The following is a 12,741-nucleotide window of genomic DNA, read 5'->3' on the forward strand; positions in this document are numbered from 1 at the left end:
GAATTTGAAACCAGCACCAATACCAATTTAGCTACGTGGTACCTATACTATGATCCCAAAAATAGTTTATCCGTATTCCACTCAGAACTTCGTAGGAAAGTGTTGGAGTGGGGACATTGTTTGTGCGGTTTGTAAACAAGTGTATTGTATTTCGATTGAAGAAGTACAAGGTTTAGTCACATTATATTTTCATGCATACAAACATTCAAATACACAGTTTGACATGTCAGCTGTTGGGCTGTTTCTCTTCTTAACACCTGGTTTGGTATGGTTTTCAAACACCACGCTAGGGACTACAGAGATTTTAATCAAAGGTGGCTCTAAATAGCACAGCTCCAATTCTCTCCTCTACACCCCCTTCCTGCTAGAGTCCGAAGAAATGGTCACACTTGATTTGCAGTGATATATGGAGCTCGGACTGGGTTCTCTCATGAACTCTCATTGATTTCAACAAAAACCTGACTTGTTGATTGTACTGGCAAGAGTGAATCTTTGCCAGTAGTGTAATCGACTGTTTCTCTGCATTAGCAATCATCAACAACCAGTCACAGACAGCCTTATTAATTAGCTTGCAGACTTTTCAAATGAGACTGGACATTGCTGACTGATGAAGAAAAGGATCAAATCATCATTCTGTTAAGAGTGTTTGTGCTTGCTCAACCAGGGATTAGGGCCAAAACCTGTACAACCCAATCAAACAAGGAATTTAGTTTGTCAGAGTTCATTAAAGTTTCTGTGATCATGAATACTGTGTAATGAAGTACACTTTTTCAGAAAAGGAATATAGCCAAACCTGTTACCCTACCCTAGACCACTTTCAAATGTATGTGGCTTGAAAGTGGTCTATGAAAGATTATTGTAACATGCACAGCTTTTTACATTACATTTGGAGTATCCTCAATCCTTAGTAGTGTAGGGATTTTTGGATTGTTATTTTCAGATCACTGTTATGTAGCTCTAAATGTGGACAATCTATTGATGTGAATTGCATTATAATGAATTATGTTCATTATCAAACTAACAGGAATCTGCTGTATTCTGGTCAGATGTTGTTAATTATGTTTATGGAGAAAGTTGTGGATGCATAGCTATAAGCATTATCATTCAAAGAGATACTGTAAATAGAGACTTCTTGTGTTCTCTACTGTTAGCATGGATATCTCGATTGACTGCTTCTACTCTTTACCATGGTCAAATGGGTGAAACTTCCAATGTAATTGGCTGAAACCTTCGGATGACCTTGTTGGAGCCATGTCAAACCAGGTTATCAGACCAAAAAACACTCCTTCAAAATAAAGAATGTGTCAATACCGCTGCTCAATATAGGAATGATTCTGCAGAAATATAATCTGTCTCTATCTTGTGTTTATCTATAGAGAGTCATCTACCCACCCTGTAAAGAACCTTCTAACTACACTGCTGGCAATCAGTTGGATCAACACACTGTGAGTAAAGTCGCTGAACACGTTTTTTCTGAAAACTGCATTTTTCATTTCTTTATACTTATATTGAGGAAATGCAGGAAAAAGATAGAATATAGAAAAGAAAGTGTTAAAGATCTGTGGGATGGAATTTAACCCATATTGCAATGTTGCATGTGCCTCAAAGGCAGCAGCTCAGACTGATGGACTTCAGAACATGCAACAGATAACTTGATTTGAAACTGTTGCACAGTAGTTTGGTGAAACTTTGTCAATGTGGTTTTGTTTGGTAATCTTTGGCCATGGAAGAGTGAGTTTATTAGTCCAGATGACCCTTGGTGTATGTTTGTGTGTGTGTTTTAATGTAGCTCAGTTTTAATTTAAGGCCCACTCTATTGTTTTAATGCTTTCGGTCCTGGCTCCCCTGGAAAGTGGGTGGTAGATCATACAATGATAGACACTCCAGAAAACCATGAGCAGGTTTTTTAGTTACAATATCTATGTGGATATAATTGGAAATGCATAAAATTTGAATACTTTCTATTTCTTTGCATTTAATCTTATGAGATGGATAATCAAGGTAGACAACCTTTAAGGAGCCGGACACTTATTTTCAGTGGCGGTTAGAGTAAAAGTGTGCCCCTGTTTGTGTTAATGAATGTACAGTTAGGTCCAAAAATAATTGGACACTGACATAAGTTGTTATTTTGGCTGTTTTACAAAATGTATTTAAATTACAGTTAAATAAAGAATATGGGTTAAAAGTGCAGTCACTCAGCTTTAATTTGAGCGTATTCTCATCCAAATTGGAGGATGGGTTTAGGAATTACAGCATTATTATGCAGCCCCCTCTTTTTCAAGGGACCAAAAGTAATTGGACATGTGTGGGCTCATTATTTCTTCAATTAAGCAGGTGAATGGTCTGGAGTTGATTCCAGGTGTGGCATTCACATTTGGAAGCTGTTGCTGTGAACCCACAATATGCAGTCAAAAGAGCTCTCAATGCAGGTGAAACAGGCCATTCTTAGGCTGCAAAAATTATCCGAAGCATTCCACATCATCTGTAAAACACGATGGAGGCAGTGTAATGTCATTGCCATGTATTGCTTCCAGTGGCCCTGGGACAATAGTGTTTATTGATGATGTGACAGAAGCAGCCAGATGAATTCTAAAGTGTATAGGGCCAGATTCAGCCATATTCAGCAAAGTTGATTGGACGGCGCTTCACTTTACAGATTGACAATGACTCAAAACATAATGTGAAAGCAACCCAGGAGTTTTCTAATGCAATGAAGACTTTTTCTGCAATGGTCACCTGATCTCATTCCGATTGAGCATACATTTCACTTGCTAAAAGACCCACGAACAAACAAGAACTGAAGACGGCTGCATTAAAGGCCAGGCAAAGCATCACAAAGAAGGAAACCCAGCATTTGGTGATGTCCATGCATTCCAGACTTCAAGCAGTAATTGCTTGCAAAGGATTCTTGACAAAATATAAAAAATTAACATTTTGTCTATGATTGTTTTAATTTGTCCAATTACCTTTGAGCCCCTGAAATAAGGGGACTGTGTATGAAAATTTTGCAATTCCTAAACGTTTTATGCAATATTTCTGGTTCAACCCCTTGAATTAAAGCTGGAAAACTGCACTTCAATTGCATCTTGGTTGTTTCATTTCAGATGCATTGTTGTGGCGTACATCGCCAAAAATATAAAAAGTGTCAGTGTCTAAATATTTCTGCATCTAACTGTATAAATGTGTATATCTGTGTGCAATGTATGCCCTATTTTTGCCTTCCGATTGATTGCAGGTGTGAATCTGTCTCATACGACAACCCTCTTCAAAAATTATATTCTAATATCCTATCTTCCTCATACTTCCTTCCTGTTTTTCCTCGAATTCTCTGTAACATTTCACAGCAAGAGCCCAGTCAGCACACTGTAAACCATAATTTCTGCTAATCAGTTTGATAAAAATTGGCACAGTTAGAGTATGATTGCCTCATGCAGAAAGAAAAAGAGAAATCGAGAAGAGAAGGATGAGAGATGGCGGAGAGAATATGACTCATGTGGCATGGATGTGAGCACTATGTTTCCATCAATGTGTTTTGTGAGAATACAGTTTTTTGATGAGAGAACAAAATAGTAATGACATGTGTGATGGAAACAGGAAACATTTTTTTTTTTAAATTACGCCAACAGTCTGTTTGTTCAACATGGGAGTGTCTTTTTGAGTCTGTAAAACATATTAGGCTATGCAAGAAAGGCAATGGACATGCCTTTCTGGGGAAATTTATAGAATAATTATCAGCAGTTATCAATGTAAACTTGAAGTAACTATCATATCAATAGTTTTGTGGTAATCCAACTGAGATTTTAGAAAGCATGTCCTTTATTGGAGCTACATATTAGATAGGTTATGATGCATTTGGTGGATGGTAAAAGTGGACAGTGACTTTAAAGCTTTTTCAATAAATATTGAGGGTCTCATATTGGTGATATGATCATTGATGCATTGCTGCCAAATTAGAGATTAAAAGTCATCCTTATTGCATTCATTATAATCTAATAATTAAAATGTGTGTACTTGCACTGCATTTGTGAACTGTTAAACCAGCAGTGCCAAGACCAGAGTGGGCACATTTGCTATTTAACGCAAGTTTTTGTGACAAGTTGTGAGTAGACAGAAAATTATAGAAATACATTAGTGATGGGTGGTTTGTGTATGAACAGCAATTTTTTGTCTTTTTTGTCGAATTTTGAAAACTGATTTGCCTTGATATACTTACTTTCTTAGCTCAAGCAATAGGTGTTTGATAGAATTAGAAAACATGTGGAAAATGTGCCCATTTTCCTTATTTCGATTTTAGAAAACCGATGTGATAATCTGTTGCCTCTTACATATTAACCTAGCTGCTGTAATTGCGTTGCATTGACAGTGACAAGATCACACAACAGTTGAAAGATATACAACCAAAACACACACAAACACTGACATTGATTTCCCTTAAATTCTTATTGTCTTCAAAAACTTTATCATAATCCTAAACGTAACAAATTACTCAGGCCATTTAAGCACAAGGTGCCTAAGGTTTCTGTGTCGATTACATTAAAACAAACACGCTTACTGGACACAATCGATATGAAAACAACCATTTTATGTTATCTGGTGCTTATAGTTCTTATATCTTGTCATTCAGGCCAACTACTGTATGATTTATTCTTTGTTTCTTGTAATATATGTTATTTTTTATTCACTGTATGCACAAACACACGCATGCCCACAAGCATTCACACACAGACACACACACATTGTCATCCTGTGGGCAACTAGGCAGGGAATGTCTGTGGTAGGAGGATCGATGCTCTGACGGGGAGATCAATGGTATTTTAATCGCCCAGCCCCCACCAAGGCATAATCATGATTAAGTAAATATCTTGTTCCCACCATCACCCATCCATCACTCCATCCATTGCTCCATCTGACTATCTATCCATCACTCTGGCTGTGTGCAGGCTTGTATGTATGCATGTGTGTGTATATATGTGATCCTCATTAATTAATCAGCATGAATTTTTTTATTCAGCATATACAGTTGTGCTCATAAGGTTGGATACCCTGGCAGAAATTGTGAAATTTTGGCACGGATTTTGAATATATTACTGATCATGTAAAAAAACTGTATGATCATATGAAGCCATTAATTATCGCATAGTTGTTTGGCTCTTTTTTTAAATCATAATGACAACAGAAATCACCCAAATGGCCCTGATTAAAAGATTACATACCCTTAAATGTTTGGCCTTGTTACAGACATACAAGGTGACACACACAGGTGAAAATGGCAATTAAAGGTGAATTTCCCACACATGTAGCTTTTTAAATAGTCACTGAGTTTGTTAGCTCTGAACAGGCTAGATACTGAGCCATGTGGAGCAGAAAATAACTGTCTAAAGACCTGCGTAACAAGGTAATGGAACTTTATAAAGGATATAAAAAGATATCCAAAGCCTTGCAAATGCCAGTCAGTACTGTTCAATCACTTATTAAGAAGTGGAAAGTTTAATGATCTCTTGACCAAGCCATGGTCAGGTAGACCAAGAAAGATTTCAGCCAAAACTTACGGAAGAATTGTTTGGGATTCAAAGAAAAATCCGCAGGTAACCTCAGGAGAAATACAAACTGCTCTGGAAAAAGACGGTGCGGTTGTTTCAAAGAGCACAATATGATGACACTGGAACAAAAATGAGCTGCGTGGTCGAATTGCCAGAAAGAAGCCTTTACTGTGCCAATGCCACAAAAAATCTTGGTTACGATATGCCTCGAAAACACCTTCACATGCCTCACAGCTTCTGGCACAATGTAATTTGGAGTGATGAGACCAAAATAGAGCTTTATGGTCACAACCATTTGCACTATGTTTGGAGAGGGGTCAACAAGGCCTATAGTGAACAGAATACCATCCCCACTGTGAAGCATGGTGGTGGCTAACTGATGTTTTCGAGATATGTGAGCTCTAAAGGCACGGGGAATCTTGTGAAAATGTATGGCAAGATGAATGCAGCATGTTATCAGAAAATATTGGCAGACAATTTGCATTCTTCTGCACAAAAGCTGTGCATGGGACACTTTTGGACTTTCCAGCATGACAATGACCCAAAACACAAGTTGACCCTCATGCGGGTACAGCAGAAAAAGGTGAAGGTTTTGGAGTGGCCATCACAGTCTTCTGACCTTAATATCATCGAGCCACTCTGAGGAGATCTCAAACGTGCGGTTCATTCAAAATGACCAAAGACTTTGCATGACCTAGAGGCATTTTGCCAAGACGAATGGGCAGCTATACCACCTGCAAGAATTCTGGACTTCATAGAATTCTATTACAAAAGACTGCACGTTGTCTTTGATTCAAAAAGGGTATGCAATACACAGTATTACGAACTATGGGTATGCAGACTTTTGAACAGGGGTCAGTTCATTTTTTTCTATGTTGCCATGTTTTGTTTTATGATTGTACCATTCTGTTATGACCTACAGTTGAATTTGAATCCCACTGAGTCTGCTCACTCATGTTTTCTTTACAAATGGTCCATACATTACCAATTCTCCAAGGGTATGCAAACTTTTCAGCACAAATGTATTTAAATTTACTGTAGTTTTGTGTAGGCCACCAGGAATGTCTTAAACAATACATAATCCATTGACACTAACAGAACAACAGTGAAAGAGAAAATGAGAGTGGTGTAGGAGATATAAAGGGGAAGCACCTTTCTTTCACCCACTTTCACCTCTCTCTGTTGTCCTCCTACTTCCTGATGACCTTTCACCTTTTACCGTCAGATATACCAGGTGCCGACTCTGGCATTTGGGTGGTTTAATATATGATTGTTCTTCATTAACTTTCTTTTAGTACTGATCTGAGGGTCGACCCATTTCCCAATAATCTCCTGTACCTTCCCTTGTATTCTCCATCGATCTTTTTGTTCTCCTTTTGTAATTACTTTCTTCTATAGCATTGCCGTGATTAGACAGTGTTTATGGAAAAGAAACGCACAGGGCTACATGACTACTGTCTTCTCTATGGGATCGATGGTAGTGCATGTTCTAAATATCAATCACTGTCTGCTTGCATTAGCTGTGTGATTGTGTTAGCTGCTAGTGCGCTACCTTATTCAGATAATCAGGGGTCTCAGAGCGGGCTGGGCAATGAGTTTTTGACCTTATTAAAGGAAGCTGTAGAATATGATTTGTCAGAGCTTGTTGTGGTGGGTTGTGTAATGGCTGATCGGGTAGAGCATTGCAGAGCCATCCGGATTTTGCAAGCTCACACTGTGTTTTTCTACATGAACTTGCAAGGGCTGTTGCTTTGGGGCTAAGTCGGGTAAGTTGAGCATGTCTGGAGGGTTGTGAGCTTTTGGTGCCATGTCGCCGCCACACGTATGAAAGGGACGCCTGTTTGACGTGAGCACCATTGAACTTCCTCTGATAAGGACCCCTTCTCTCCATCTTATTACCCTGACCTGTCGTCTGGGAATGCCAGGGATCTTTATCCAAACATTCCTGGCTGTCATCTCCTTCCCCTCAACCTGCATCGCTGATGTGCTGCCTCACTGGCTTGTCTCTACCTCCCTCCCTCCATTTCCTTCTCCCAATGTATAGGGCCCTTATCAGATGCGCGTGGGAAGCGAAAAGAAAGAGAGCCACGCTTTCATTTTTGCCTTAATTATTTTGTAATTTCACAACTCAATAACTTTGCCTCATGCACACCTTCTCCGCAGAGATATGTAAACGTCTTGCTCATGCGAGGAGGACGAGGAAATAGAAAAGATAATTTGAGAGAGAGCTGGAGAGAAAGAGATGAGTTTCCTCTGTTCCAGGTTGGAAGGAGTGCTATTGGGGAGAGAGGGATAGAGGACATGAGGGATGGAGGAAATAAATGGGAGCCCTTTAACTGGAAGGGTTACATCAGATCGCTTCTCACCTATGATTTTTGAAAGAAGGTCAAAAAACTAATTATTTTGCCCCTCTTCACTAGAAAGATCATTTGCTCTGGCCTATTGCATGTGATTGCATGGGTGTCCAAGCTTCTGTGTGCTTTGGTATCTCTATTTGTTCCCATGGCCCACTGTTGCCCCAGGAAAATACTAGCATTTTGATTTGCATGTTTGACAGTGAGAGAGAGTGGGAAAAAGGCAAATGAGTGTAGACAGGTCTGTACAGTGTCATGCTTCTGTGTAACTGAACCAAATCAGGAGGCAAGATGGACCATGAGTCATATTGTGTGTCCTTTTACATGTTTGATGCCTGAGCAATTTTGTCTAAACTCTGCCCTCCAGGGCACTTGACATTGCTAAATTACCTTGTCCAATAGAGCAGGGATGTTAAACAAGATATTAGCACAACCTACAACTTATCACACGCATTTTGTTAATATTGTTAATATAAACAGGTAGCCTAAAAAAAGGCTTGCCAATATGTATTACTTTTCATTGCAGTTGATGGGTACAACAAAGTACAAATACAGTTTAAAAAGGTCATTGTTACTGTTATAATCATACGCTCACCGGGCACTTCATTAGGTATACTTTGGACCCCCTTTTGCCTTCAGAATTACCTTAATTCTTCGTGGCATAAATTCAACAAGGTGCTGGAAACATTCCTCTGAGATTTTGGTCCATAGAGACATTGTAGCATCACACAGTTGCTGCAGATTTTTGGCACCACATCCATGATGTGGACATCTCGTTCCACCACATGCAAAAGTGCTCTATTGGATTGAGATCTGGTGATTGTGGAGGTCATTTGAGTGCAGTGTAGAGATGCACCAATTGCAATTCTTTGGCTGATTCCGATTTTAATTTTTTTGTCTGATTTGCCAATTCCGATTTTCTTTAAAACTATTCTTTTATAAACATTTTTAATTCAATGACATGTTCTTGATAAAACATTGTTTTCTTAAATAATATTTTTCTACAACATTTCATCAGTTTGCAAGTGCACCAGGTTACAGGCCAGCTAAAACTAGACTGAAGAGCAATATATATACTTTTCAAATATAAACAGGTGTAACAAAAACAGAAGGAAAAAACGGCAACAACTAGGTTGTTGCCAAAATTTGACCTAATGCAATTATTTGAAGTTTTTCTTCAGAAACAGAAGCATCTCTGCCTTGTCACCAGATAGATGGTTTCTTATTTTGTCTACAACATGTCCAGCCAAGCTAAACAATCGCTCACTGGCAACGCTGGTACACGGGGCAAAGAGGTAGGCTCAAGCAAGTGGGGCAAGTGCAGGAAAACTATCTTTATTGATCCTCCAGTAGCTCAATGCTTTTTCACTTCTGCTGATGGGCAACTCGGACAGGTAACTCTGTATCTGCACAGACAAAGGGCTGACCAGCACCTCTGATTTCTCCTTCAGAATTCTGTCATGTACAGCAAGAAGTAGACTACGTGGCTTTTTGGCAGCATGTGCTTCTGTGTCAGGTCCAGGTATTGTGGTTGTTTCTGCAGCAGGTTTCTCAGGTGTGTGTCTGGTCTTCCCAGCATCCAGCATAGTCAGAAGCACCTGTTTCACTTGATCCTTAACTTCTGCTGAGAAATTTCGATTCTTGTACCTTTTGCATAAACAGACGAAGACTAGAAGAATAGTTTAAATGATTGTGTTTCAGATCTAGCCTGGCAAACACATAACTATTACTCTTACCCTATAGATCAAAGATCTAAGACTTTCTTTATGTACACAAAAGGCCTATTTCGCTCTAATATTGTTCACAAATCTGTCTAAATCTGTGTTAGTGAGCACTTCTCCTTTGCAGAGATAATCCATCCACCTCACAGGTGTGGCATATCAAGATGCAGATTTGAGAGCATGATTATTGCAGAGCTGTTGTCTGTGAATTGAATGTTCATTTCTCTACCAAAAGCCGTCTCAAAAGGCGTTTCAGAGAATTTGGCAGTACGTCCAACCAGCCTCACAACCACAGACCATGTGTAACCACACCAGCCACAGACCTCCACATCCAGCATCTTCACCTCCAAGATCGTCTGAGACCAGCCACCCGGACAGCTGCTGTAACAATCGGTTTGCATAACCAAAGAATTTCTGCAATAACTGTCAGAAACAGTCTCAGGGAAGCTCATCTGCATGCTTGTCCTCATCGGGGTCTAAAACTGACTGCAGTTCGTGGTCGTAACTGATTTGAGTGGGCAAATCCTCACATTCGATGGTGCCTGGCACTTTGGAGAGGTGTTCTCTTCACAGATTAATCCTGGTTTTCACTGTATAGGGCAGATGGCGTTGTGTAGTTGAGCGGTTTGCTGATGTCAATATTGTGGATCAAGTGGCCCATGGTGGCGGTGGGGTTATGGTATGGGCAGGCGTGTGTTATGGACAATGAACACAGTTGCATTTTATTGATGGCATTTTGAATGCACAGAGATACCGTGACGATATCCTAAGGCCCATTGTTGTGCCATTCATCCACGACCATCACCTCAAGTTGCAGCATGATAATGCACAGCCCCATGTTGAAGCACGGAATTGGATATATGAGACGAATCGGACGGTCACCGGTCATTGCCGATCCACTGAAATTCTGCCTTTCCGGTCAGCTGCCAATCAATCGGTTTATCCCTAGTGCAGTGAACTCATTGTCATATTCAAGAAACCAGTTTGAGATTATGTGAAGTTTGTGACGTTATCCTGCTGGAAATAGCCATTAGATGGGTACACTGTGGTCATTAAGGTATGGACATGATCAACAACAATACTCATGTAGTCTGTGGAGTTTTGCTCAATTGATACTAAGCATCCCAAAGTGTGCCAAGAAACAATCTCCCATACAATTACACCACCACTACCAGCCTGAACCGCTGATACAAGGAAGGATGGATGCTTTCATGTTTTTTGTCAAATTCTGACCCTACCATCTGAATGTCGCAGCTAAAATCGAGACTCATCAGACCAGGCAATGTTTTTCCAATCTTTTGTCCAATTTTGGTGGGCCTATGCACATTTTTGCCTCAGTTTCCTGTACTTAGCAGACAGGAATGGCCCCTGGTCTTCTGCTGCTCTAGCCCATCAGTTTCAAGAATGTGTTCCCCAGACTCACTTTCTCAGCTTCACCCACACTTTCATCCTATAGTAAGTAACAATAACGTCAGCCAACAAAATATGTAGTTATGGTAGACATTGCTGTCTACCATACACTTGGGCGGCTCATAAACAGATTTGTGTAGCTACTGTAGCTAACAAAGTTAGTTCACGTTTGCAAGCTGTGCTCAGACTAAGGCTGGTCATTTAGATCAGAGTTGGGGACTAATGGATGTTAGTTACGTTACCAACAAAAATATTGTAATCGGATTACAGATACTTTTGAAAAAATGTATGATTACTTTTGAATTACTTCAATTTCAAAAGAATGGGTGCGCAAAATAATTATGACACATTGTGTGTTTGAGTTTATTATTTAATGTTATAAAAACAGTTATTTAAACCAAAATATGAATTGCGGGCCTCAGTTGTGTGTGTGATCATCATGCGCGCAAAGGTGGACACGCATAACCCATTTAGTGACAGAGGAAGTTTGGTTGGTTGGATGGCTGGTAAAAACAGAGTATATCTTCGATAATATTAGCCTAGTCATATAAAATGTTATTTAGTAATCTTCCCGACGCATAATTCTCAGAACAATAATAGGCATACCAGATCTTTTTCAAGATTCAAGGTTTATTTGTCAAATGCACCAAACAACACAGCCAGGACGAGTTGCACCGAATAACTTTTACAGGAATATTTTAGATTAGACAACTATTTGATAGATAGCTGTAACATGGCGCGGCCTTCAAGATAAAACATCATATGGAATTTACCACAACATTTGGGGATAAAAGGTGTGTTGGGAAGCCACATCAACTCTGTCCAGGTAGGCCATGTGATTCTGCTTACTTTGCATCTCTGAAAATTTTGTTCATTGATTATCATGCTGATGTCTTTTACTTTGAGCTAAGTGTCCAGGTTTATAATCACAGATTATTTATTTCATTTGTGTTTTGAAACTCCATCACTGGTGATAATAATCGCAGCTTACGTTCGCGCGGGTAAATCTTATTTCTATGCAGGTGTTTGCGATTGCAAACGTGCATTCGCGTGCCGGGGGTTTCTGCAACATTTTGACAATGTTGGTTGTGGAGCAAATCCTCAGACTACTACAGATTTTGTTTATTCGCGAAAAGCTACAGATATCTTAATTTTTATATACAACAATGTCAATACCCTTTTCGTGTAATTGCCATTTACTTTCCAACAAAGTTTTGAAGCACATGAATAAAACACAAATAACAGAACAGGCTTAAGCATCATTAGATTTTGGGTTATGTTCAGATAAAAAGTCAGATTCTGGAAGATCAAGATTTATTGGATCAATTGGAATGACTGAATATCTGAAAGAACTTTAGCTGTAACGTAGAGATGTAGCCCAATCATATTGAAGTAAAAAGCAATGGTTTAGAAACCCATTTCCAAAGGCACAGAACTGTAGCCTACACAACCCATAACTGTAACATTGATTGATCTCGCAAAAGGTGTTGGTTAAACGCTATTTCTATTTCTTTTTCAATGCCTCTTAATATGAAAGTAATCTAAACGTAATCAGATTACGTTTTTGAGTAATCAAAAAGTTACGTTGCTGATTACAAATGCGGAGGGCTAACTGTACTGGATTACATTTAAAAAGTAGCCTACCTGTCACGCCCTCCGCATCCACCTCCTCATAGTCCGGGCCAGGCTTTTTCTCTCTCCTGTCTATCCGTGTAT

The 12,741-nt window shown here is 39.4% G+C and overlaps 1 protein-coding gene across 8 annotated transcripts in view; it reads left to right on the top strand.

Moving 5' to 3' along the window:
* Positions 1–12,741, top strand: part of pcdh1b (protocadherin 1b) — a 353,309-nt gene that overhangs the window by 84,022 nt on the left and 256,546 nt on the right. For all 8 annotated transcript variants that reach the window (XM_029119484.2, XM_029119483.2, XM_029119482.2 and 5 more), the window contains exon 4: positions 1,377–1,445. In XM_029119484.2, the coding sequence (XP_028975317.1) occupies positions 1,377–1,445 (69 nt within the window). The remainder of the gene's footprint in view (positions 1–1,376; positions 1,446–12,741) is intronic.

The sequence above is a fragment of the Esox lucius genome, chromosome 4, assembly GCF_011004845.1.
Source record: "Esox lucius isolate fEsoLuc1 chromosome 4, fEsoLuc1.pri, whole genome shotgun sequence".
Taxonomy (NCBI): domain Eukaryota; kingdom Metazoa; phylum Chordata; class Actinopteri; order Esociformes; family Esocidae; genus Esox; species Esox lucius.